Below are 25,857 nucleotides of genomic sequence, written 5' to 3' on the forward strand. Positions count from 1 at the left end.
CTGGCTCTCTCCACGAGCCGTTCCCATCCAGTGACACAGAATGGCGGGAGTGCTAATACAGGCCTGTTCCCTTGAGACACAGGACTCCTTTAATGGGGGCCCTGGGGCTTGAGAACTTCCACTGACTTGGCTGAAACTGCCTTCCCAGGCATTGCCTTCTAATCCTTCTGCTGTCTCTCCTTCACAGGTGTCAGCTCTGCATTCCATGAAGGCTTTCCTGCTTTCTCCCAATAAGTCTGTAGCATGTCTCAACTCATCTTGACAGCTGCTTCTCAGAGAGGCTGAACGAATATAGTTCTAAAACAGTACTTGATGAACAAATGGTTAGCCCAGGTTCATACTGTAGGTAAACTACTGACCCAGAATCAGAACCCAGGCCTCTGCTCCCTCAGTCCAAAGAGTTTCCCTCTCAGAACACCAATCATTTGAGAAATATGTTCCTGGTACCTTTGTCCAGAGGGCCACTGCTCTGATCAGTTTGAGGGGAAAATGCCTCCACCAATGGCCCAGCCCCACAGCTGGTCTCCCAGCTCTGTTTGTAATTATGTGGACTCTAGTGGGCGTGAAAACATCTGTCCTAGATTCAGAGAAAACAAGCTGTGGCTGAGGTCAACAGAGAAGAGCTGGCTTAGGCTGAGATTTAAGGCAGCAAGAGCTCTGTGTGATGCCCTTTTAAAGGGACGTAGGGAGAGCAGTCACACTGGTAAAGCCAGAGAAGGTCATCACGAAAGAGCAGAGATGGCAGTGAGTCTTTCCCAGGTCTCTGTGTGCGAATGGAAGCTCCCGCACAGGTACTGTGACAGACCAAGGCAAGGAATATGCCTAGAATTCCAGGGGATGGCATAACAGTTAAAAGCGTGGATTCTGGAGCCAGACTGTCTAGGTCTGAATCCCAGCCCCTTCACTTACTAGTTGTGTCAATGAAGGAAGTTATTGAACCTCTTTGTGCTTCAGTTTCCTCATCTGTAAAATGGGAATAATAAGGGGTATCTACCTTATAGGATTGACTTAAGATCTGGGATATACTTAGAACACTGCCTCACACACAATTAGCTCTGCACTATATGCTTTAAGTGAATTCTTATGAAATCTTCATAATAATGTCACAAAGAATGTCTTGTTTCTATTTTACTGATGCAGAAACTGAGGCTCAGAAAAGTAAATTAATTTACCCAAGACCATGTTTAGGTTGAATGCATCAGTGCTGTGGGTTCATGTATTTATAGAATTCTGAGACCCATGCTCTTTGTACTAAATAAGCCTTTTAGACCAGTATGTATAAAAGCACTTCATAAATCATATGACCTTGTTATCCAAATACAAGATGGTATCATCATCAATATCACCTGGAACACTAGCGAAAAGTCAAAAACCCTGGGTTTCACTTCTACTCTTGCCAGTTAGCTGTATAACCTTGAGCAAATTAGCTTCCTTCTCTTCATCCCTGGGTACTCTATCATGAAGAGTTTCAAACTAAACACTCTCCAAGGGCCCTTCAAGATTTAATATCCTAGAATTTTCCCATGCTATGAAATCTACTTCCTTCGCTGTCTTAACTCTTTGGCTGATATGAGTTGCCAGACATGAAGAGTTTTGTTCGCTGACCTCATCCACTACAGGGTAAGAAGGTGGGGGACAAAGTGAACAACAAATGACAGTAGGTCATTGTCACACCCCGTCTCTTCAGCCTAGTTAGTACATCATCCATTTTGAGAGTTTTTCCTTTTTTTGTTTGTTTTTCATTGTACTTTATACCACTGTCTCAAAGTACAGAAATTTAGACCCTATGTCCTGTGAATAAGGTTAGAATGTTTTTGAAGTCCCCTTTTTCCCCTCCTCAACAGTGAATATCTTAAACCAACACTATTTGGGGAAAAAAGTTGGAATTTTTTAAATTGTAATTTTGTATAAGTATCTCCGAAGTTACAGGCAAGCACTGTAGTTGCGCCATTGTTTGGGTATTCACCGGGCACCTACTACACACCTCTACTGATGCGTCTCTACCAGTGTGGTGGTACAAGGGCGAAAGGGTCATGTTCTCGCCCTCGAGCCTCTCCCCTCCCCAGTGTCTGAGCGCTAGCCTCCATGAAGCTTGCAGTTCCCTCAGCCTCTGGGAACTTGAATAGCGGACCACAGAGAGGGCAGGAGAAACCAGAATTTTGAGGTCATGAATATATTAATAACCTGCTTGTGGTAATCATTTCACAATGTATAAATACATCAAACCATCAAGATGTACACGTTAAATACATATAGTTTTGTCAATTATACCTCAACAAAGCTGGAAAAAAATAAATATCTGGTATATACATTTCCATTTATGTTAAAAAAAAAAAAGAGAGTGTGTGAAACTGGAACTGAGAAAAATCCTCATGGCACAGAGCCAGGCACGGTCAGTTAAAAGCAGGTAAATCTCAGCGAACATGGAGGAGGCTGGGACTTAAAGCTAGACACAGAGGGCAGGCTGTCACTCAGGAGAGTCCCAAGGGGTGTTTGGTGGCAAGAATGTAAGCTGGAGAACATGGCAAGGCTCAGAGCTCACTGAGAGCGGGCGCAGGTGTCCTGCTGCTCTGGCACTTGTCCCTGGAACAGGGCCTGGCCAAGACAGGTGGTCAGCGTGCTGATGAGTAAACACAGGAACGCAGGCTGGGCATGGCCTAGACACGTGGGCAGAAGAGTCCACGAGGAGGAGGAAGCACGTTCAGGGAAAGCAGAAGCAGGTTTTCCTCAGAAATTCAGGCAGACAGACCACTGCCAACCCAGCAGTATGCCGCTGGGCAGTGGGGCTCTGGCCACCAGCCTAAGGCTTTGGGTTAAGACTGTGGTCTCTGAGGGGGGCCCAATGAAAGCAGGAGAGGGTCCAGTCCTCGGTGGAACTTGAGACCACAGGCAGGTTAATAGGGAAATGACTGGAGAACAGGAAAAGTAGGCAAACTCCCAGGGCTGACCCTAGCTCACATACAAGGTTAGGGCCAGGAATGAGCAAAACAGGACAGTGGCTCCTAAAGCACCCACTATGCTGGGGTACAGGGTGGACCGAACCTGAAGGACGAATTCAAAGGCCGCGGCTGTGAGCGCAGAGACAGAGGCTTAGGACCAGGTGCTCCTGGCACCAACACAACCTCTGGGTCACTGTTTCCCTGACTTTTCATTTTACGCGTGTGTAAAACACCGTCTCTTTATCTGCTTATATATTTTTAAAAACTGACACACGAGGTTAACAATTTTAATTATGTCACATATGGAAAGCCTCTTACCTACTATGACTCATTTCACTCACACATGAACACTTTAATGTGAACACATACACAGAAAGAAACTGAATAAAGGGAAGTTTTAAATCTGACTACATTTAGCTTCATGAAAACTGACTATATCTTCCTTGTGTTTTTCATTTTTGTTGTGGACTGAGGAGGACTTTTGTAGCTCAGCACTGGTCTGTGTTCTTTGTTTTGAAATATCTGTCACAGATCAACGTTTTCACGCTGAGTTCCAGCCTCCCCGGGCCACTCTGGGAGAGCGGGAGTGGCAGGCCACTGGGCTCTGGCTCTCTCCCCTGCAATATCCAAAGCAGCTCCCTCTCACCTGTTCCATAGATTGTGTTCCATGTAAGATTTGGTTAACAAGCAATGCAAGAAAAAAAAATGTTTGAAAATGACTGTCTTGGTCCCCAAGCTCCTAGTTTACTATGGAAGAAATTGAGGACTACACACTGAATCAGTAACAAAGCTGAAATTAAAGACCAGAACTTTGACTCACGACTCAAATCCTAGAGAGACATGACCACACCCACTGATTCTGTCGAGTTTAGAATCTTATGTAGGGCTGTGCGTGACTGCATGTATGATAACAGTCAAGACCTTCAGAGGTCCAAGATGACCTTACTGCTACATTCAAAGTCCTAATTTTATCTCTACCCCAAAATTAGAGTTACAGTGGGCTTTGGAGTCTGGTCTGGACCAATGCATCGGTGATTTTTTACTTTCCTTCACTAGAGATAATCAGAAGCAGTCGAAAACAAAAGAAGTGGGGGGTGCATCTCCAGAGATGTTTGGGAGCTATCCAAAGCTGCTGGTGTTGAGGAGCTGGAATGAGATGCTTGCATCTCCCACAGTCTGTGGATTTGGCAGGTAACACTAGACTCCGTCTATCCTGGCTGGCTGGGGTGGGGGTGGGGAGGTGTCTGGTATAGAAGAGAAAGCAGTAAGAAGCATGAAGGCTTAGGACAAAGAGAAGAGGATCAGGTTTCTCTCTGTCTCCTTTTTCTCCTCCAGAGCGTCTGGACTTCCCTGCAGATCTGGGCTATAGCCTGTTCCAGGGCAATGCAGAAGTATCTGTGGGATTTTATGGAGTTCATGTCCCAACTCAAAGCTTATTCTCAGGGTGACCAGACCCAGCTGTAGACAAAAACAACAACAAACAAACAGAAGATTGAGGAGGAAGGCCTGTTATTTCAGGGTTATTTCAAATAACATTTTTTTTTTTCTAAAAAGGCATGAGGATTTCAGATCTGGCTGGAAACTGGTCTGGATGTTTATTTTCCTCATTGTCTCAGTGGAAAAAAAGGGTGGGTGATTCAGACAGCAGCCTCCGCCTTTGGGCTGGGGCCCCCGGTCTGTCTCCACTCTGTTCTTTGCTCCTCCGGGGACCAGTGTCAGACTGGGGAGAAGTGGCATTACCTCCCACATTTGCTCTAAGCTTCCAACAAGTATCACCCAGAGGAGAGATGTAAGATCAGTTTTAAAAGAGCAAAAGGTATGTCAGGAAACCAGAAAGGAAAAGGTCCTCCCAGGGATGAGAAGAGAGAAAGGGCAAGGCCTCTAAGGAAAGCCTCTTTCCTCCCCACCCTCCTCCACTCCCAGCGTCTGCCCTGGCTCTCCCACTCCCTGCACTGGGGGAAGGGCCAAGGTCACCAGGAGGCATCTGTGGGGACTGCCTGGCTCCATCACAGCCCTCCCAGCTGCCAGAACACCAGCTGGAATAAGGGGTCCTGACCTTTAAGCACCAGTCATTCTCTCTGGAGAGGAAGGAGCTGTTTGTACACCTCCGATAACATTCTCCCAGTGGAGGCTGAAGATCTACCCCAAAGGATTCCTATGGATATCTCTTGATCCCAGATGGGATCCAGGAACTAACATAACTCTGCTGTTGAGTTACTCAGAAGACTCATGGATTTCTAGAAGCTTAAATATTTATGAAATATTTATTAGGGGGAGGACAGCCTCACCAGAAATTTTAGGAAAGAAAAGGTGGGGAAGACATAAAGAACACTTGGTTGGAACTCTGAGAAGCCTCCCTGCCACAGAGTTAGATCTGTGACTGCTGTGAAATCCTGGCCAGGGAGTTTGAGATACGTGAGGAAGCTAAAAGAACAGACAGGATATGGAGGAGGCTCTGGCCCTCTTTCGAAATCTTCAAGAGATACAAACGGGGCTCTGGTGACCTAGTCCCTGAGTGCCACTTCATGTACTTTGTGGCCGTTCTAAGATGGATCATGTTGCCTTGCTGATTTACCTTTTGGAATTTAATGCTAATGTTTAGATAGCACTTTACTTCCTAAATGGTCAGTCCTCAGTGATTTATAAACTTCTTGCTTCTCCTTGCTGGCTATTTTGTGACTTACATGCATGCAGTCATGGTAAACAGGTCTGTGAAACCAAGTTAGAACATAGGAGAAGAGTCAGAGCACAAAGCCTGAGGGTGGAGCTAAAAGGCTTGGATGCTGGATCTGGCAACACAGCTTTCTGGCACTGTCATTTGGTGCCTTTTAAACTTAGCTCCTCACTTGTGCAGCAGGAATAATGCTAGCAGCCCTGCCTATCTTATTTTGTTTCTTCATACTCAAAGGAGACTGCCTAAGTGTTTTGTAAACTGTTAAGTTCTCTAAAAACAACAGATACTTAAATCATATCTGGTTCACCTTGACCTACTGACATAAAAATTATTATCACCACAGCCACTGCATGGCAAAGAGTGCAAGGAGCAGCTACTGCTCACGCTGTGCACCTACACATGGTCCTAGCTTCCCCCCAACAACTCTGAGAGAGAGAGAGACAGAGAGACAGAGAGACAGAGGAGAGCAAGCAAGTGCATCACTTCCACTTCGCAGATGAGAAAACTCCAAAGAGATAAAGTTACTTATTCAACATCATACAGCCACTAAATGGCAGGGCTGGAACTCAAGTGCAGCTAGCCTGCCTTTCAGAGTCCACCTGAGAGCAGCTGTGCAGGCCCCGGAATAGCTACTGGATAAATGAAGGAGGGAGGGGATGAAAGGGAAGAAGTCCTCAGCTGAGAGGATTCAAAGGGGTGATGGCTTTCCCAACAGTGGATGACTCCTGAGCCCATGAATAATTCATCACAGCTCTGTGCTGAGAGCTGGTTCTTTTTGTGTGTGGTACATCTGGTCAGGGACAGCTGCCCACGACTGGGTCACAAATGTGAGGACCTGGCCCCGCCTGCTCATGAACACAGCTCAGGGCTGCTTTCTGCTTGCTTACTCTGGGGAGTGAAGGCTATTTGGATTCCCAGAGGAAGGTGGGTTCTTAATCTTGCTTAGGCATGCATGCATGCGCACACACACGGCAAAGAAACAAAAAACAAACTCCACACACATGACATGAAACCTTGATATTCATCCTTAGAATTGTTTTTCCTTCCTGAGCATCATCCCTGGTTTCCTGTTGGAAAGGGATCTCTCTATCAGGAGGTTGTTTTCTCTTACCCTTATGTCGACATTCAGACTGTTTTACTCCTGGTCTGGTCTTGATTCTAGACAGGTTTTATTCCAGGCATTTCTGGCTGGAAGATGTGAGGAACTGGAGGGTGGAAGCAGAAAGCAAAAGCTGGGAGTGGCAAGAAGGATTTAAAAAAAGACTCCATCTGCCACAGAACCTCTTCCAGCTGAAAGTGAAAAACAGAAGGGTTTTTTTTTTTTTTTATGGGTCCCATTGCAACTCTTAAAAAAAGAAAGAAAACAAAGAAAAAGGGAGTAATTTGCTTGAAGGAGGGTCCCTGTAGGAAGAAATCTATACAGGACCAAGCAGCATGCAGCGCAATTGCATTGTGCAGCTGCAGGGGATGTCTATGTAGAATACGACGTGAATGACCCTTTGGGAAGTAGGAAACCTGAGGTGCTCAGCCAGTGGGTCTAAGGTCTGTCCTGATGAACCCACAGAGAATCAGAAGCACTACGTGAAAAGAGAATTTTATCTCTGCTCAGCAAAAGGAAAGAAACCAAGACGTAAGTGACTTGTTCACATAAATCCCAGAGTTGTGATTTAAACTCAGACATCCTTGCCGCTAGTCTGCAGACTCCCAGATAGAGCCTGATGACTGGGTTAAAGCCCTGGAAGTTACATAATTCTTGGACTATTCCAGCCCTACAATGTGAGCAGTATGGGTTGGTGAGAAGGGAAACCTGAGCCAGTTGGTGGAAGGGGTCAGAGGGTGCTTATTGTCTAAGTGCCCACAGAGGCAAAACTATCTGGATGTGGTTCTGGCAGATGTTCACACTTCAGGAGGTTGGGGAGAAAGAAACAACAGATTATAATGGAAAGTCAGACTGGGTTAGGTTGGCATCCTGGCTCAGTCATTTCTAGCTGTGTGACCCTGGGTCAAAATCATTGCTACCTCAAAGTTTATGGTAAAATTTGAGTGGGAATTTATGTAAAGTCCCTACTTTACATAGGGTAGACACTCAATACATAGCTGCTACTGTTCTTTCTGTGGCCACTGAGCATTAAGTATCAGTATAGGGTGTGCTCCTCCTACAGCCAAGGCAGGTGAGTAGACAGGGCTTTAGTCCCGGAGCACTAGGTAGGGAAGAAAAAGCACTTGGTTTCCTTATTTTAAAACAAAGGAAACACTGTTGATAAAAGTGATTAAATGAAATAAGGTACTTAAGTGAAAGCAGGTAGGTAGTCAAATGTTAATTTCCTGCTTTTCTTCAGATCCTGACTCTTAGCTAAAAACAAACAAAAATCCCAACACTGATGTGGGTGATTAAGCTCTAATTCCTTACCTAAGGGTTTTATAGATGTAATTCACTTTTAAGAAAACCTCTGAATTAAAACACTACCCATCTTGTGGCTGAATCTTTGAACATATAAGCTTCTCCTATGGCAGGGAAGAAAAGTCCATGATCTCACAAAAAATCTTAAACCTCATAGAGAACTAATCTCTTTGCTCTGGTAATTAAACCATTGGACAGCTAATAAAATAATCCACTTTCAAAAGGTAAAGGTTTAAGGGAATTTATCTTTTAATAGACAAAGCTGTTGAAAAAATACTGTCTCCATTATCTGTCATGCCCTTCACACTTCCCTCCCTTCCTTTCCTCATGGAGCCTGTGGTTCACAGGCTGTGTCTCCATCCCTGGTGACGCCTCTCTTACAGCACTCCCCTGTGACTGTCTGCTTATATGTCAGCCATAGAATAGACTATGACATCTGAGCACGGGTGCCCTATTGTTCATCCCTGTAGCCTCAGTGGTTATGACAAGGACACAGAGCAAGGGCTCTGGAAAGGTTAGCTGAATGAATGAGTGAATGAGCAATGTATGAATGAACAAACAAATCTTCTAACCAAAGAAAGCAAGCCCAGATAATGTGGTTCTACTTATTTGTGTTGCACTTAAACTCTATCTAGTAGCTATAACGATCCAGACAATAATTATTTAAGTGACTAAAAAAGACATTTGCACCAAGAGTAATTTATTTTCTGGTTACTCTCCCCCCAAATCATACCTATTTCCTAAAAAGCTGAGGTATTCCTTGAACCCATTTCTCACATTTATGAAAGCTATGAGACTAGGAGGTCTATAGGGGTTTCCCCCTGCTTTTAAAAATTCCATTCTTATTTTCTCCCCTTTCTTTCAATGAGCATTTTATTCCTTCACCAGGAATAAAATAAAGGGAAGAAACAAAAACAAAATCCATGAAGCCTATAGATAACAAATATTTGAGGAAAACAGAGTATTTCAAACAGAAATCAAAGATTATACCAAAGCATTTAAGAGTAAAATGGGGGCTCATAATCCTTTCTCAAGGGAAGACAAAAACCAGAGTTCCTAAGGCAGGACATCTAGTCCAGACTCAGCTGACTACATAATTCGCAGAGCCTGGTGCACAGGGAAGTTGCCAGGCTCCTTATTCAAAAACTAAAAACTTCAACACAAATAAATGAAACAATAGCTCATGTTCATAAATTGGAAGAATTAATATTGTTAAAATGTCCATATTACCCAAAGCCATCTATTGATTCTGTGCAATCCCTATCAAGATTCTAAGGGCATTTTTTTTTACAGAGATAGAAAAAACAATCCTAAAATTCATTTGGAATCACAAAAGATCCCACATAGCCAAAGCAATCCTGAGAAAGAAGAACAAAGTTGGAGGTATCATACTTCCTGATTTCAAATTATATTACAAAGCTAAAGGAATCAAAACAGCATGGTACTGGCATAAAAACAGATGCATAGACCAATGGAACAGAACAGAAAGCCCCAACATATACGGTAAGCTAATATTTGGCAAGACTGCCAAGACTACTCAACAGGGAAAAGATAATCTCTTCAATGAATGGTGCTGGGAAAACTGGATATTCACTTACAAAAGAGTAAAATTAGATCCTTATCTTACACCACACACAAAAATGAACTCAAAATGGATTACAGACATAAATGTAAGAACCCCAAACCATAAAACTCCTAAAAGAACACATAGAGAAAAGTTTCTCAACACTGGTCTTGGTAATTATTGTTACTATTTTTTGATATGACACCAAAAGAACAAACAGCAGCAAAAATCAATAACCGGGACTACATTAAAAAAGCTTCTGCAGAGAAAAGAAGCAATCAACAAAATGAAAAGACAACCTAAGGAATGGGAGAAAATATCTTTAAACTACATATCTGATAAAGGGTTAATATCCAAAATATATAAGAAATTCATAAAACTTAATAGCAAACAACAACAACAAAGTGACTATAAGATGGGCAAAGAACCTGAATAGACATTTTTCCAAAGATGACATTCAAATGACCAACAGTTACCTGAAAAGATACTCAACATCACTAATCATCAGAGAACTGCAAATCAAATCAAAACCATGATAAGGTATCACACCTCTCAGCTGTTAAATGGCTATTATCAAAACATAAGAGGTAAGGCCTAGCAAGGATGTGGAGAAAAGGGAACCAATCCCTGTGCATTGTTGGTGGGAATATAAATTGGTATAGCTGCTATGGAAAACAGTACGGATGTTCCTCAAAAACTTAAAAATAGAACTATCATATAGTCCATCAATTCTACTTCTGGGTATGTATCTGAAGGAACTGAAATCACTATCCGAACAGATATCTGCATCCCCCTGTTCACTGCAGCATTATTTACAATGGCCAAGACATGGCAAAAACTTGTGTCTACTGATAAGTGAATTGATGAAGAAGATGTCACACACACACACACACACACACACACACACACACATACAGGGTAGGGCAAAAGTAGGTTTACAGTTGGGAGTACATGAGTTTATTCTTGTATTATTATTTGTTACTATATATTTTCCATGTGAACAACTGTAAACCTACTTTTGCCCCCACCCTGTACATATATAATATGAAATATACATAGTGAAATATTGTTCAGACATAAAAAAGAATCCTGCCATTTGCAACAATGTGGATGAATCTTGAGGTCACTATGCTAAGTGCAATAAACTAGACAGAGAAAAACAATGCTGTATAATCTCACTTATATGTGGAATCTAAACAAATTAAACTCATAGGAACAAGAGTCCATTAGTGGTTGCCAGGGGAAGGGGTGAGGGAAAGGGTAAGGGTCAAAGGGTACAAACTTCTCAGTACCCTTTGATGATGAATAAATCCTGGAGATTTAATATACACCATGGTGACTATAGTTAATAATAATTTATATGTGAAAGATGCTAAGAGAGTAGACCTTAAAAGTTCTCACCACACACACACACACAAATCATAACCATGTGAGGTAATAGATGTGTTAACTCATGTTATTATGGTAATCATTTTGCAATATAAACAGATGACAAATCATCACATTGTATATTCTAAACAATTAAAAAAAATTAAGAGAACTTCAAGATGGTGATAGTAGAGCATTAAGTTAAGTGCGGGGCCCTGTGAAACCGCACAGGTCACATGCCAGTGCAGTGGGCCCCAGCCCCAGGGGTGCCCAAACTTGGCTGGTTGTCAGAATCACCTGAGGAACTTGAAAAAAACCCCCACAGATATAATTCACAAACCACAAATTTTACTATTTTGCAGTGCAAAATTCAGTAGATTTTAGTATATTCACAATCATCACTACTATCTAATTCCAGAACATTTTATCACCCCAAAAGAAACCACATACTCATTAGCAGTCACTCCCCATCCCCCTACTCTCAATCACCAACCTGCCTCCTGTTCTACGGGTTTGCCCAGCCTGGACCTTTCACAGTCGTCCAGCGGTTCTAGGACATTGGCCCCATGACCGCCAGTCAATACCAACACCCACTCAAGTTCCTTGTACAAAATGGCATTGTTTTTGCATAAAACCCACACACACCCTCTTGTATAATTTAAATCATCTCAAGATTACTTACACTACCAAGTACAACGTTAGGTGCTATGAACATAACTGTTACACTGTACAGTGCAGGGAATAATGACAGGGAAAGGCCTGTACATGTTCAGTACAGATGCAATCATTAGTCATTGTAGGCCTAACTACATAGTGCCTGTCAGCAACTAGGTAACTTTTTTCATTTCACTCCATGGTTGGTTGAATCTGTGGAGGCAGAACCTGTGGACTCAGAGGGCTGACTGTGAATCAAATCATAAACTATGGGATTCTTTGTCTTCTTTCATTGAGCATAATGTTCGAAAGGTTCATCTGTATTGTAGAATGTATCAGTACATTTTGTTTATTGATGGACATTTGCGTTTCTACTTTTTGGTTATCATAAATAGTGCTGCTATGAATATTTGTGCACAAGTTTTTGTATGAACATATGTTTTCATTTCTCTTGAGTGTATGCCTAGGAGTGGAACTGCTGGGTCATGGAGGTTTAACTTTTTGAGAAACTGCCGCACTGTTTCTGTGGTAAGTGTACCATTTTACATCCCCACCAGCAATGTATGCGGTGGGATGTATGGGCAACATATGTTTTTTCACATCCTTGGCAACACTTGTCATTGTCTCTACTTTCAACTATATATATCCTCGTGAGTATGAAGTGGTATCTCATTGTGGTTTTGATTTGCACTTTCCGAATGGCTAGTGACGTTCAGCATCTTTTCATGTGTTCATTGGCCATCTGTTTATCATTCATTTAGAGCCTTTGGCCACTTTTTAAAACATTATTTATTTATTTTAATTTATTGATCTTAGCGAGAGAGAGGAAAGAAGAAAGAGAGAGAAAGAGCCTTGACTGAGGATTGAACCCGAAACCCTGGAGTGCTGGAACATGCTCTAACCAACTAAGCTACCCAGCCAGGGCCAGATCCTTTGCCCATTTTAAAATAGGGTTATGTGTTTGTTGTTGTTGAGACATAAGAGTCTTTATATATTCTAGATGCTAGACCCTTTTCGGTTATATGATTTGGAAATATTCTCTCCCATTTTGTAGGAGAAACTTAAAAAAGCTATTGATTCCTCAATCCTAAATCAAATCTACTGAATCAGACTTCTAAGTTAAAAGAAAAAAGTTTTTGATGACCCACCAGGGTTGGGAATGAGTAATCCAGTCTAGTGCTTCTCAAATTTTAAAGTGCATGCCAATCACCTGGAGATCGTAATAAAATCTGTGGATTCTGAGGGAAACAGAAAATCACCCTTAGAATACAACAGTAATAATTGTTGCAAACATGATTCATTGTTGGATAATAAAATTAGTGAGAAGAAACTTAAGGAGAAATAGGGTATTTACATATCATTAAAGTATTTCTTCCAAAATATTTATTAGAAAAGTAAAGATAGTAGCTTTACAGTGGAGAAACCTGGCAGATATTACCTTTTCCAAGCACTCAAGGTAACACGATCAGTAATAAGACATATGGATATCATGTGTCTTTCCAAGCATGTTGTATCAGGGACACATCACCTCTGTAGTAACACTATCTCCGAAATTGGTAACGTCTATCTAATCATGAGAGAACACTAGATGAACTCAGACTGAAGGACATTCTACAAAACATCTAGCCAGCACTCTATAAAAGTGTCAAGGTCAAAAAAGACAAAGACTGGGTAACTGTTACAGATGGGAGGAGACTCAGAGACACGACCTCTAAATCTAATGTGGCATCCTGGATTGAATCCTGAACACAATAAAGACATTGGTGAAAAACAGGAGATATCCAAATAAACTGTGTTTTTGTTAACAGTATTGTACCAATCGATGTTAATTGCTCAGTTTTGATAACTGTACCATGGTTAAGTGAGATGTTAGTTTTCACATTAGGAAAAGATGACAGAAAGGGATATGAAAATTTTCTGTACAATCTTTCAATTTTCCTGCAAGTCTACAATTATTTCAAAATAAGGAGTTTGAAAAATATGCAGAGTCTGATTCCCTAAGTTTGAGTGGAAGTCCTCTGCCTTTCTAACAAGTTCCCGAAGAAGCTGGGGTCTGTCTGTCTGTCTGTCTGTATTCATATCCTCACTTGAGGACATATCCATTGATTTCAGACAAAGAGGAAGGAAGGGAGGGAGGGGTGAGAGACAGACAGACAGACAGAGAGCCAGACATCGATGTGAGAGAAACATCGATCGTTAGGCTATCTTACGCAGTTTCACAGCACCCCTTCCGACAAAGGTCTGTGTTTGTTTTCATACCTGCGCTCTCCTCAGCCTGATTGAAACCACAGATCTGGCAGATGCTGTGGACCCACTTATTCATGTCCTCCTCTGTCTCAGCCACCAGGTAAAAGGTGCGCTCGCTGGTCTTGATGTCGAACACAAAACTATCCTGCAGCTCCTTCTTGTTGAAGGTCAGGCCTGCATCCACCTGCTCACAGAAGTTGAGGTTGATGATACGCAGGGGCTTCTTAGAGTGATCATTCTTGTAGTATTCCAGAACATCTGGGTCACCGCTCATCCGGCCACTCCGTAGGATAAACCAGCGTTTCTTCCAGGCCTGAACGGGGAGACGAAAGGAGAGAGGAAAAAAGTCATTAGTTCTTTCCAAGCTTTTCATGGGTCCTCAGATTATCACTAGGTTGAGAATGAAGACAGTTGCACCCGCAGGCTGAACGTGGCCTCTACCTCTCATATTGCCCCAGAGTTTCAGAAATGGGGTGATTTCAGAATGCATGGTAGTGCAGCATTTCACTATGGAAACAGGGTTTTAGCACTATGAAATGTGGCATTCCCACTTTTTAGATCAGGAACTTAGATGAGGACTAAAACATTTTAGAGCAATTATTCCACTAGTCTAGAACACAGACTCAGACTCGTGGTACTTTTAGTCAGAGTAGAGCTTGCAAAAATCTCAGTTGATGGAAGCGGACCCCCACTAAGACATGGTGAATTGAAGCAACAATGTCACACACAGCCAAGAGCAGAAAAACAAGATTCCTAACTTTTAGTGCATCATGCCTTTTACCAAATCATGTTGCCTTGAAACAATCGCATAGAAACCCTTCTAAAACTTCTCTGAAGCACGTAATTTTAGGATTTTTTCCTATCTCATTCGCTGCTATACCCCCAGTTCTTACAGTAGAAGCTAGCATATACTAAGCACTCAGTATGTATTACTGAATGAATAAATGCCTTGCACCATTCCAGACTATAGAATTTAACACTTGATTACGTATTACCTATGTTGTCTTCTACAGCCCATCTCTTCAACAAGCCTGAGTGATCTGTGAGCAGACACCACACAGAGTGGACAAAAGATGTTACGTAGAACAGACAGCCACCTTGGGTTGAGTCTATGCTTTATCACTGACTTGCTGTGTGATTTTAGATAAAGTCATGTACCCCTTTGGATCTTGTTTCACTTATATAATGACAATCAACATCACCACCACCACCACCACTTACCTACCATGTAGGGTTTTATTATGGAAATTCACCCAAAGTATCTTGTTTACCACCCTAAAGCACATCAGATGCCAACAACTTGATCATTACCGTTGTTCTTTAGAGAGCTTTAGGACCTTCACTCCATTAATCCTACCATGGTTTCTCACCTTCTATCATTGTCCTCACCTCCCTCCTTACCTGACTTGGTTTCTGATCCTTCATCATAATCACGCCTTTGCTTCTTTCTCCACTCCTTTTATTTAGCTGGGAAAACCACAACCTCTGGATAAGTCTGAGGCTCTGCCTGTTCCCACTCAGCTGCGCACAGCTGGAGAAAATTGTGACTCTGTTGACTGGTCTCGCTTAACTTCAAGTAGGCCCTCATGCTGCCCAACACTTCTACGACATTTACATAGTCCAGTTCTTTGACAACAATCTCTGAACTTTTCTCTCTTTAAAACTTCAACACTCCCATTCCTTTGTTTCCTATTTCATGAGAACACATAAACAATCAAAGGAGAACTTACACAGTTTCCATCACCACATTTATCAACCTGCCTACATCTGTAGCCAAGTATTCTGTTACTAGGCAGCGTGGACAGTTCATCCAATCTAAGGCATCCTTTTCCACTCATGCATCTCCTCTCACCTACAAGGGGACATTACGTTAACCACTCTCCCCCTCCCTAAAATCATTGCTTTCTCCTCCCTGCTAGGATCATTCCCATCACGGCACTGACTTCTCCCATCTTAGGGAAAAAAAAATTAAAAACTTGACTTGATCTCCATTCTCCTCCAACTATGGTCCAGTTTTTCTGTGTTTAATTAAAGACCTCAAAGAGTTTCCCATACTACTAATCTTTGTTTCCTCTCCTCCCATTCCTTTTGTTTGTTTGCTTGTTTGTTTGAAGGCAATCTCATCATGCTACCACCACCACTAAAATATAATTCAACAAAGGTCCCAAAGACTCCAAGCTGCTAAATCAACTCTTGAGACTTGCTTGATTTCGCAGCAACATCAGATAATAGTTTATTATTCCATCCCCTTTCTTCATTGGGCTTCAGTGTTTACTCTCAATTTTCCCCCTATCTGCCAGGCCTCTCTTTCCATCTCCAGTGCTGGTTCCTTATCTCTCTGACCCAGTACTCTGTTCTCTAACTTTTCTTTTTCTAGACCCCCTCCTTAGGTTATTTTATTCAGTTTCACAGCTTTAAAAGTCATCTAATTGTTGTAATTCTCAAGTTTACATCTCCAGCCCAGACCCATCTACTGAACTCCAGAGTCTATATACAACTCTTCATTAACAGGTATCTCAAATGTGCTCAAAACTGAGCTCTTGCTTTCCTCCAGTCTTGTCCTTCCTGTAATCTTCCCCATCTCAGACCAAAAGTCTTGATGTAATCACCGACTCCTTTCTTCCACATTCCACAGCAAGTCCAAGAGCAAATCCCATAGGTTCAAACAGTTCAAGATCTATCTACAATCTGGCCACTTCTCTGTACCTCCACAGTTACTGACTGGATCTAGTCCACTGTTTTAGTCTTTCTGCTTCCACCCTTTCCTCCTGCCATCTATTCTCAACATGGAAGCTGATGTGTATCAGAATATCTCATTTCTGTGCACAAAACCTCCAATGGCTTTCCTTCTCACTGAGAGTAAAAGCCACCTCACAGTGGTCCAGAGGCCTAAATGGTAACCCCTTATCCCACATCTCTCCCCTCATCTGCCATTCTTCACCTTGCCCATTCTGCTTGAGCCACACTGGCCTTAACCACGAGCCACCCATTTTAGCCTCAGGGTCTTTGCTCTGTTTGCTCCCTTTGCCTGTAATACTCCTCCCTCAGATATTCCCGTTGCTTATTCTCTCCTTCAAGTCTTTATTCAAATGCCACCTTATTGAAGAGGACAGTTCTGACACTCAAGCCTCATACTCTCTTTCCCCCTTACCCTGCTATACTGACCTCCTAGCACACCACCTGAAATACCACATTTCCATTGTCTGCACCCACTTCCCACAATGTAAACTCCATGTGGGCAAGGTTTGTTTTTTTTAAATCCCATGCTGTATTCTCAGTGTTTAGAATAGTACCTGGCACGTAACTGCTTATCAATATATATATGTATTGAATTAATTAATGAATCATTTTCTTACATGAATTCCTTACTGCATCTAGTAGTCCATGGGGATAGAACTGAAGCCTTATAAGCCTTAGAGAGAAATGAGGATTAGGGTATAGTCAGACAGGAGAGAGCTAAGGAAAAGAAAAATAAGTACTATTTATTTAGTCATGTAAAGTCATGCCCAGGCCACTGCATATGGAACTCCGTGTGTGCTGCGTGTGCGTATGCCACAGGTGCATGCACATACATGTAAATGTGTGGGTAAGGTGCATTTAAAAAAGATACTGTTAATAGTTTAGCTTATGTTCAGTTGATGTATCCCCTTCAGTGCTAGTCTCTGTAGAAAGAGCTGTCTCCAAATCTCTGGAGTGCAAGTGTAAGCACAACCCCACACACAGAGACATCCTCATAAACAAGAGAAAGGTGTTTGCTACAGATAACATCGGAGCCTGTCAGGTTCAGCTTCCGAGGAAGTGGTGCAGGCTGATAAATGGCTGCCTATCAAGTGCTGATAAATTTATGACAGAGCAGGCAAGGCTGTCTAGTTCAGCCCAAATTCCCATCCCTCTTATGCCACAATACCTCTTCAACTCCATGCAGTCTTTTGTTTTGAAACCTAACAATTCAGAACAAAGCAACTTTAGAGACTAGCTTCAATGACAACTTCTCTGCTTCCCTCAGGTGAAATGAAACTCTATTTCCTCTGAACCTTAATAACACTTTTTATGTATTTCTCCTGGCATGTCATTTTTTACAATTACAGATATTTTTGTGTTTGTTGTTTCTTTGCAAGTAGACTATGGACCTCTCCTCCTAGTCCCTTTTGAATCTCCATGGTAGGCATTTGCTAAATGTTACTAAGCAAGGCTCTTCTCTTTACCACTGAAATTTTCTTACCTCTCTGGCTTCCTTCTTCCCTTCCCTTCCCGTCTTTCCTTTCATCCCTCCTTCCTTCCTACAAATATTTCCTTAGTGGTTACTATGCTACAGGCATTATTCTAGATGTGGAGGATATAGCATGAATTCCTGATCTTACAGGAATTCTTATTATTTATTATTCTCCAAATGTGTCACATAACTGCATGATTTCATGTGTTTGCACAAGCAGTTACTTCTTCCCAGAATGCGTTTCACCTCACTTTGTCTCTCTGGAAAATTCATATGTCCTTTAATAGCTAGCTTAAGTATCACTTCTCCTGGAAGGCCTTTACTAACTTCCGCAGTAAATCTGGTTCTCCTGGCTTATGTTACCTTAATAATCTGTGCTTTCTTTGGCCACTTCTTCCCTCAACTTTAGAATTTCAATTGCTTATATGACCTCCTCCCATTTAAGCTCTGGTCATCTTAAAGTTAGGGTCCTATGTGGCCAACAGTTACTTGGCAGAGTGCTGAGCCTGTGTGGAAATTCAGTAAAGATCTGTTGATGTTTTTTCATTCAATCGATACAGAGGTGGGCAAAAGTAGGTTTACAGTTGTTTATATTGAAAAAGACATACAGGTTATGATTATTACAATAGCTTTATTAACTCAAAAGAATGTCACAATGGCATATTCACAACTGCAAACCTACTTTTGCTCACACCTGTATATTAATTTAGTCAAACTAATAAATGCAATTAAAAAATATAAGCAAGCGCCTTGGCCAGGTGGCTCAGTAGGTTGGAGCATTGTCCGTACACCAAAAGGTTATGGGTTCAGTCCTCAGCTGGGGCGCAGATGGGGCTCAGATGGGAGGCGGCTGATCGCTGCTTCTCTCTCACATCGATATTTCTCTCTCAAATCAGTGGACCTATCCTTGGGTGAGGATTTAAAAATATATATATATATAGTGAAGGGATTAGCCAAAGAACATATATGACCCACGGGCATGGACAACAGTGTGGGGATTGCTTGGAGGAGGGTGCTGGGTAGAGGTGGCAAAGGGGGAAAAAGTGAGGATAACTGTAATAACAAACAATAAACAATAAAATAAAATAAATACAAGTAAGCCTTCAAAGCAGGAAGTAGAAAAGGACAGCAAGAGGATTACAGAAAAGAAAGAGGCATGTTGTGGACTTTCTCTGACATGAGTTATTTAGCTTTGGCTTGAAAGTGTCCCATGACATAGAAATGAAAAATTACTGTTGGATTACTGAACCATAATGCAAAAAGAATATGGGAACATAATTCCTGAATATGTTATTAAGAAGAAAGCTTTTTCAGACTGTTTTTTTTAATATATTTATTGATTATGCTATTACAGTTGTCCCATTTCCACCCCCCCCACTCCACTCCATCCTGCCCACCCCCTCCCTCCCACATTCCACCCCTATAGTTCATGTCCATGGGTCATACTTATAAGTTCTTTGGCTTCTACATTTCCTACACTATTTTTACCCTCCCCCTGTCTATTTTCCACCTATCCTCTATGCTACTTATTCTCTGTACCTTTCCCCCCCTCTCCCTCTCCCACTCCCCTATTGACACCCCTCCATGTGATCTCCATCTCTATGGTTCTGTTCCTGTTCTAGTTGTCTGCCTAGTTTGCTCTTGTTTTTGTTTTAGGTGTGGTTGTTAATAACTGTGAGTTTGCTGTCATTTTTACTGTTCCTATTTTTGATCTTCTTTTTCTTAGGTAACTCCCTTTAACATTTCATATAATAAGGGCTTGGTGATGATGAACTTCTTTAACTTGACCTTATCTGAGAAGCACTTTATCTTCCCTTCCATTCTAAATGATAGCTTTGCTGGATACAGTAATCTTGGATGTAGGTCCTTGCATTTAATCTTGGGTAATGTAATTATGATGTGCCTTGGTGTGTTCCTCCTTGGGTCCAGCTTCTTTGGGACTCTCTGAGCTCCCTGGACTTCCTGGAAGTCTATTTCCTTGGACAGACTGGGGAAGTTCTCCTTCATTATTTGTTCAAATAAGTTTTCAATTTTTTGTTCTTCCTCTTCTCTTTCTGGCACCCCTATAATTCGGATGTTGGAACGTTTCAAGATGTCCTGGAGGTTCCTAAGCCTCTCCTCATTTTTCCGAATTCTTGTTTCTTCATTCTTTTCTGGTTGGATGTTTCTTTCTTCCTTCTGGTCCATACTGTTGATTTGAGTCCCAGTTTCCTTCGCATCACTGTTGGTTCCCTACACATTTTCCTTTGTTTCTCTTAGCATAGGCTTCATTTTCTCATCTACTTTTCGAACAGATTCAACCAATTCTGTGAGCATCTTGATAACCAGTGTTTTGAACTGTGCATCCGATAGGTTGGCTATCTCTTCATCGCTTAGTTGTATTTTTTCTGGAGCTTTGAAGTGTTCTGTCATTTGGGCCATTTTTTTTTTTTTTTTGTCTTGGTGGGTCTGTTACTTTAAGGGGCGGAGCCTTAGGTGTTCCCCAGGGCGGGGTAACGCTGGTCGCTGTGCAGTGATGGTGTACGTGGGGGAGGGGCCGAGAGGGAGTAATGGTGCCCGCTTCACTCTCCTCCTGATTTCAATCTTTCACTCCAATACCCACAATCAAACTTGGCCCCTCTGGTGCTGGTTCCCGAGTGGGTGGGCTTGTGCACGCCCTAGGCCCCTGTGGGTCTCTCCAACGACCTCTCCTGTGAGGCTGGGAGTCTCTCCTGCTGCCGCCCCAACCTCCACCGGTGTTTTCAGTCAGAGGTTTGAGGCTTTATTTCCCCCGCGCTGGAGCCCTGGGTTGTGTGGTCTGCTTCGCTCCCCGCTGTTTGTCTGGTTTATCTGTGCGCAAATGTGGGGCCGCAGGGTCTGCTAGTGCTCGGACTGCCTGCTCCGGTTGTCCCGCACTCTGCCAGTCTCGGTCCCGCCACAGCCACGTGAGTCCTCTCCACCCTGGTGCCTGTCTCCGCCCCTCCTACTGGTCTGGACGAATGTTTATTTTTTATTTCCTTGGTGTCGGACCCCCTTGCCGTTCGATTCTCTGTCAGTTCTGGTTGTGCGAGGAGGCGCAGTGTGTCTACCTACGCCGCCATCTTGGTTCTCCTGGACTGTTCTTAAATCTATACAAAATCTCTTAAAAAAATTAACTCAAAATGGATCATGGACTTAAATGTAAAATACAGCCCTGGCTGGTGTGGCTCAGTGGATTGAGTGCTGGCTTCCGAACCAAAGGATCACCAGTTCGATTCCCAGTCAGGGCACATGCCTGGGTTGTGGGCCAGGTCCCCAGTAGGGAGCATGCAAGAAGCAACCACACAATGATGTTCCTTTCCCTCTCTTTCTGCTTCTGTTCCCCTCTCTCTAAATATTAATAAATAAAATCTTAAAAACATAAATGTAAAATACAAATAGAATTAAGCAAGATATAAAAAGAATTATATAACATGACCAAGTGTGGTTTGTTCCAAGGATGTAAAAATTGATTCAATATTTAAAATCAGTGTAATCCATCATATTAATAAGGCTAAAGAAGAAAAACCATATGGTGATTTCAATCAATGAAGAAAAACATTTGACGAAACACCCACTCATGGTAAAAACTCTCAAAAAAATGGAAATAGAGGGAGAACTTCCTCAATTTGATAAAGAGTATCAACAAAAGGCCAACGACAACATTATACTTAGTATTAAAAGACTGAATGCTTTCCTCCTAAGGTCGGGAACAAGGCAAGATGTCTGTTCTCATCACTCTAATTTAACATTGTGCTGAAAGTTCTGGTTAAGGCAATGAAGCAAGAAAGGAATATAAAAGGCATAGAGATTGGAAGTGAAGAAAAAGTTGTTCCCGTTTACAGATGACATGATTATCCACTTCGAAAATCCAAAGGAATTTACTTCTGGGACTAATGAGTGAGTCCAGCAAGGTCTTAGGATACAAAATGAACATACAAAAATCAATTTGCTTCTATATGCTGGCAAATGAACACATGGGCATAGAAAATAAAAGTATAATCCCACTTATAATCTCTTTTAAAAATGAAACAGGTATAAATCAAACAAAATATGTATAGACCATGTATGCTGAAAACTATACAATGCCGATGAAAGAAGAAAAATAAAACCCTAAATGGAGAGATATGCCATGTTTATGGACTGGAAGACTCAACATAGGACATCTCCCCAAACTGATGTTCAAATTCAACACATTTCTACCATAATCCTAGCAAGCATTTTTATAGATGTAAACAAAATTATTTGAAAATGTATATGAAAAGGCAAAGAAAGTACAATAGCTAAAACAATTTTGAAAAAAGATAAAGGGATAATCAATTTATTAGATTTCAATAATTATTACATAGCTACAGTAATCAAGTTTATTGGTGTGCACGCACACACACACACACAGAACAATGGAACAGAAGAGAAAGCCTATAAGTAGATCGACACAAATATGCCCAACTGACTTCTGACAGAGGTGAAAAAGCAATTCATTGGAGGAAAGGTAGCCTTTTCAACAATGATGCCGAAGCAATTGGGCATCCGGAGAGAAAATAAGATGATTCTCAATCTAAGTCTCACATATTATACAAAAACGAATTCAATGAATCATGAACTTAAATATAAAACTATAAAACAGAAAAGAATTGGAGGAAGTCTTTGGTATCTAGGGATAGGTAAAGAGTTCTTAGATTTGACACCAAAAGCATAACCTATAAAAGGAAAAACTTAGAAGTGAAACTTCATTGAAATTTAAAACTTTTGCTGTGCAAAAGACTTTGTTAAGAAGATAAGAAGATAAGCTACAGAGTGGGAGAAATATTTGCAAACAACATATTCAACAAAGGATATTATTTAGAACATATAAAGAATTCTCAATACTCTATTGTTTAAAAAGGGAAACAACCCAATCAGGATAGGGGCAAAAAATATAAAGAGACATTTCAGTGAACAGGATATATAGATGGCAAATAGCATATAAAAAGATACTCAACATCAAGAGCCATTTGGGAAACACAAATTAAAACCTAAGTAAGATATCCTCACAGACATATCACAATGGTTATAATAAAAAAAATTTTAACAAACAAAATGCTGGCAATGAAGCAGAGAAAATGGGTCATTCAAACGTTGCTGGTGAGAATCTAAAATGTTATCACCACTCTGGAAAACAGTTTGGTAGTTGCTTAAAAAACTAGTCATGCAACTACTATATGAGGGGGGACCCCCCAAAACTGGAATTATTATTTGGAGGGCAGGCCCCCTGTAGCACAGGCTTCCCCCACTAGGTGAGTGTTCTAGGAACCCATCTGTATGGGTGTACTGGCTGGCGTTGTTGTGAGAGGCTGCGTTTGGCTTTAGTGAGTTTGTTTTTGAAGACTCAATGTGTTTGCCTATTTCATGATGGGTGATTTACGAGCACACCTGCTCATACCATGCTGAGTGTTCAGCAGTTTTTGACTAAAAACGGCATGACCCCCATTCCCCACCCTACCTATTCACCTGATCTCACCCAGACTGACTTTTTTTTTGTTTTTCTGGATGAAAAAAGTCCTCAAGGGAAACAAAATGAAGTAAACCAATTCTGAACCCAACTAATTACATATCAGCTCTAGGAAATCTTGGCTGTAAAGGCAGCCATTATTCTCTGTCTTGGGGAATAAAAGTTCCCAGAGAAAAAAATCAAAATAGAAATGAGGTGCCATCCAGCTCCTTCTATTTTTCTGGATAGTAGCCAGCCTCTAACATAGCCCCCGATGAGTCTCACTTCCTACTACAATAGACCCTTAAGAAGTCCCCTTCCATTCTGAGTAAGGATGACCAGCAGGATATTGCACAAATGAACAGTGTGTGACTTCCAAGGCTAAGTCATAAAAGACACTGCAGCCTTTTCTCTTGCTCTTTTGGCTCAGCTGCCATGTTGTAAGGACACTAAAGCAGTACCAAGGAGGAGTGTCCATGGGAGGAACTAATGCCTCCCGTCAGCCCTGAAAATAAGCCCTTCTCAGAGCAGGTCCTCCTGCCCTGGTCAAGCCTTCAGATGACTGCAGCCGCAGACGACTATAGGACGGCAGTTCTGTGAGAGACCCTGAGCTGAGTCCCCAAACCTAAACTGCTCCTGGATTTCTGACTCACAGAAACCAGGTGAAATAATAATTTATTGTGGTTTGTAGCCAGTAAGTTTTTGGTATTTGTTATGCTGCAGTAAATAAGACATTGTACTTTCCACTTCCAGGGCTAGGTGGGTGTAACCAATAGGCGGAAAGCCTCGTGTATTTAGAAGACTAAAAGCAGACCTTAAAAAATAGACTAACAGGCTGACCAAAGAATCCAGAAGCATGCATACAAACCCATACACCCACTGCCAGTAGATTTATGAAAAGGGTGATGCTGCAGTGCCTTGGAAAAGAGAATTGTGTGGGGGTGGGTGGGGTGGGGGGAGTGGAGGGGGGGAAATGGAGACAACTGTACTTGAACAACAATAAAAAAATAAATAAAGAGAAAAAAAGAGAATTGTCTTTTTAATAAATGGCATTAGGAAGGTTTGATAACTTTGGGAAAAGAAAGATTCTTAATCCTTATTTCATGCCAGATGTGAAAATTAATTTCAAATCATTATAAACCCAAATGTGAAAGATACAATAAAGCATTTAGAGGAAAATAAAGAAAAATATCTTCATGACTTTGGGGTAGGCAATGATTTCCTGAACTCACAAAAGGTAATAATATAAGAGAACAAGTAATTAATGGCGCTACATTAAACGTGATCTCTGGTTTTCAAAGACAGCACAAAGAGGAGGAAAAGCTAAGCCAAGACAGTGAGAAGAGATACTTGCAATGCATGTTATCAGAGAAGGACTCATATTCAGAACGTACAAAAAAAGGAAAACTCTTACAAATTAACAAGAAAAAGGCAGACTACTCAAGATAAAAATGGGCAAAAGACTTCATTAGGCACGACACAAAAGCAGACATCCAAATGGCAACAAGCATATAAAAAGATCTTATCTCCATTAGTCATTAGGGAAGTACAAATTAGTACCACTACACAGCCACAAGAATGGCTATAATGAAAAAAATGACAAAAATAAGTATTCAGAAGGATATGAAGAATCTGAACCATCATACTCTGTTAGTAGGTGTGTGAGTTGATATAATCACTATGAAAACCTAAGGCAGTATCTACTAAAGCTGAGGATATGGGCCAGGTCCCTGCAGGTCTACTCCTAGGTATATACCACAAATTATTGTACACATATATTTACCAAAATACAGGTTACGTTAATCACTAGTCATAATAGCCCATATCATTCCTGCCTTTCTATATTCTCTATTTCAAGTGCTTGTTACTTACAGTCTGGACTACTGTGATAGCTTTCTAACCAGTTATCCTAATTTAATACTTATAAATGCTTCCAGCTTAATCAGAGCAAAGAAAGCTCTGATCATGTTACTCCCCCTCCCCCAACTATTCAAAAATTTAATGGTTCCCCATCATTTGTGTAGCAAAGTCCAAATTCTATGGCTTACGTTTTTTTTAAATTAAAAATTATTTTCCATATGGTAAAACAGACATAAAATGTACCATCTTAAGTTTGTAGTCCTGTGGCATTAAGTACATTCACACTGTTGTACAAGCCATCAGCACCATCATTCTCCAGAACTTTTTCATCCTTCCCAACTGCAATTTGGTAACCACTAGGGGAGTCACTAGCTCCCCTCCCCACTCTACCTCAGGCCCAGCCCCTGCAATCCACCATTCTACTTGCAGTCTCTATGAACTTGACTATTGATTTATGTGAAATAACATAA

The 25,857-nt window shown here is 41.5% G+C and overlaps 1 protein-coding gene across 1 annotated transcript in view; it reads right to left on the bottom strand.

Moving 5' to 3' along the window:
* The window catches only part of GAB2 (GRB2 associated binding protein 2), a 177,746-nt gene that overhangs the window by 37,419 nt on the left and 114,470 nt on the right, over positions 1-25,857 (bottom strand). The window contains exon 2 of the mRNA XM_053925359.2: positions 13,860-14,160. Coding sequence (XP_053781334.1) covers positions 13,860-14,160 — 301 coding nt within the window. The remainder of the gene's footprint in view (positions 1-13,859; positions 14,161-25,857) is intronic.

The sequence above is a fragment of the Desmodus rotundus genome, chromosome 5 (genome assembly GCF_022682495.2).
Source record: "Desmodus rotundus isolate HL8 chromosome 5, HLdesRot8A.1, whole genome shotgun sequence".
Taxonomy (NCBI): domain Eukaryota; kingdom Metazoa; phylum Chordata; class Mammalia; order Chiroptera; family Phyllostomidae; genus Desmodus; species Desmodus rotundus.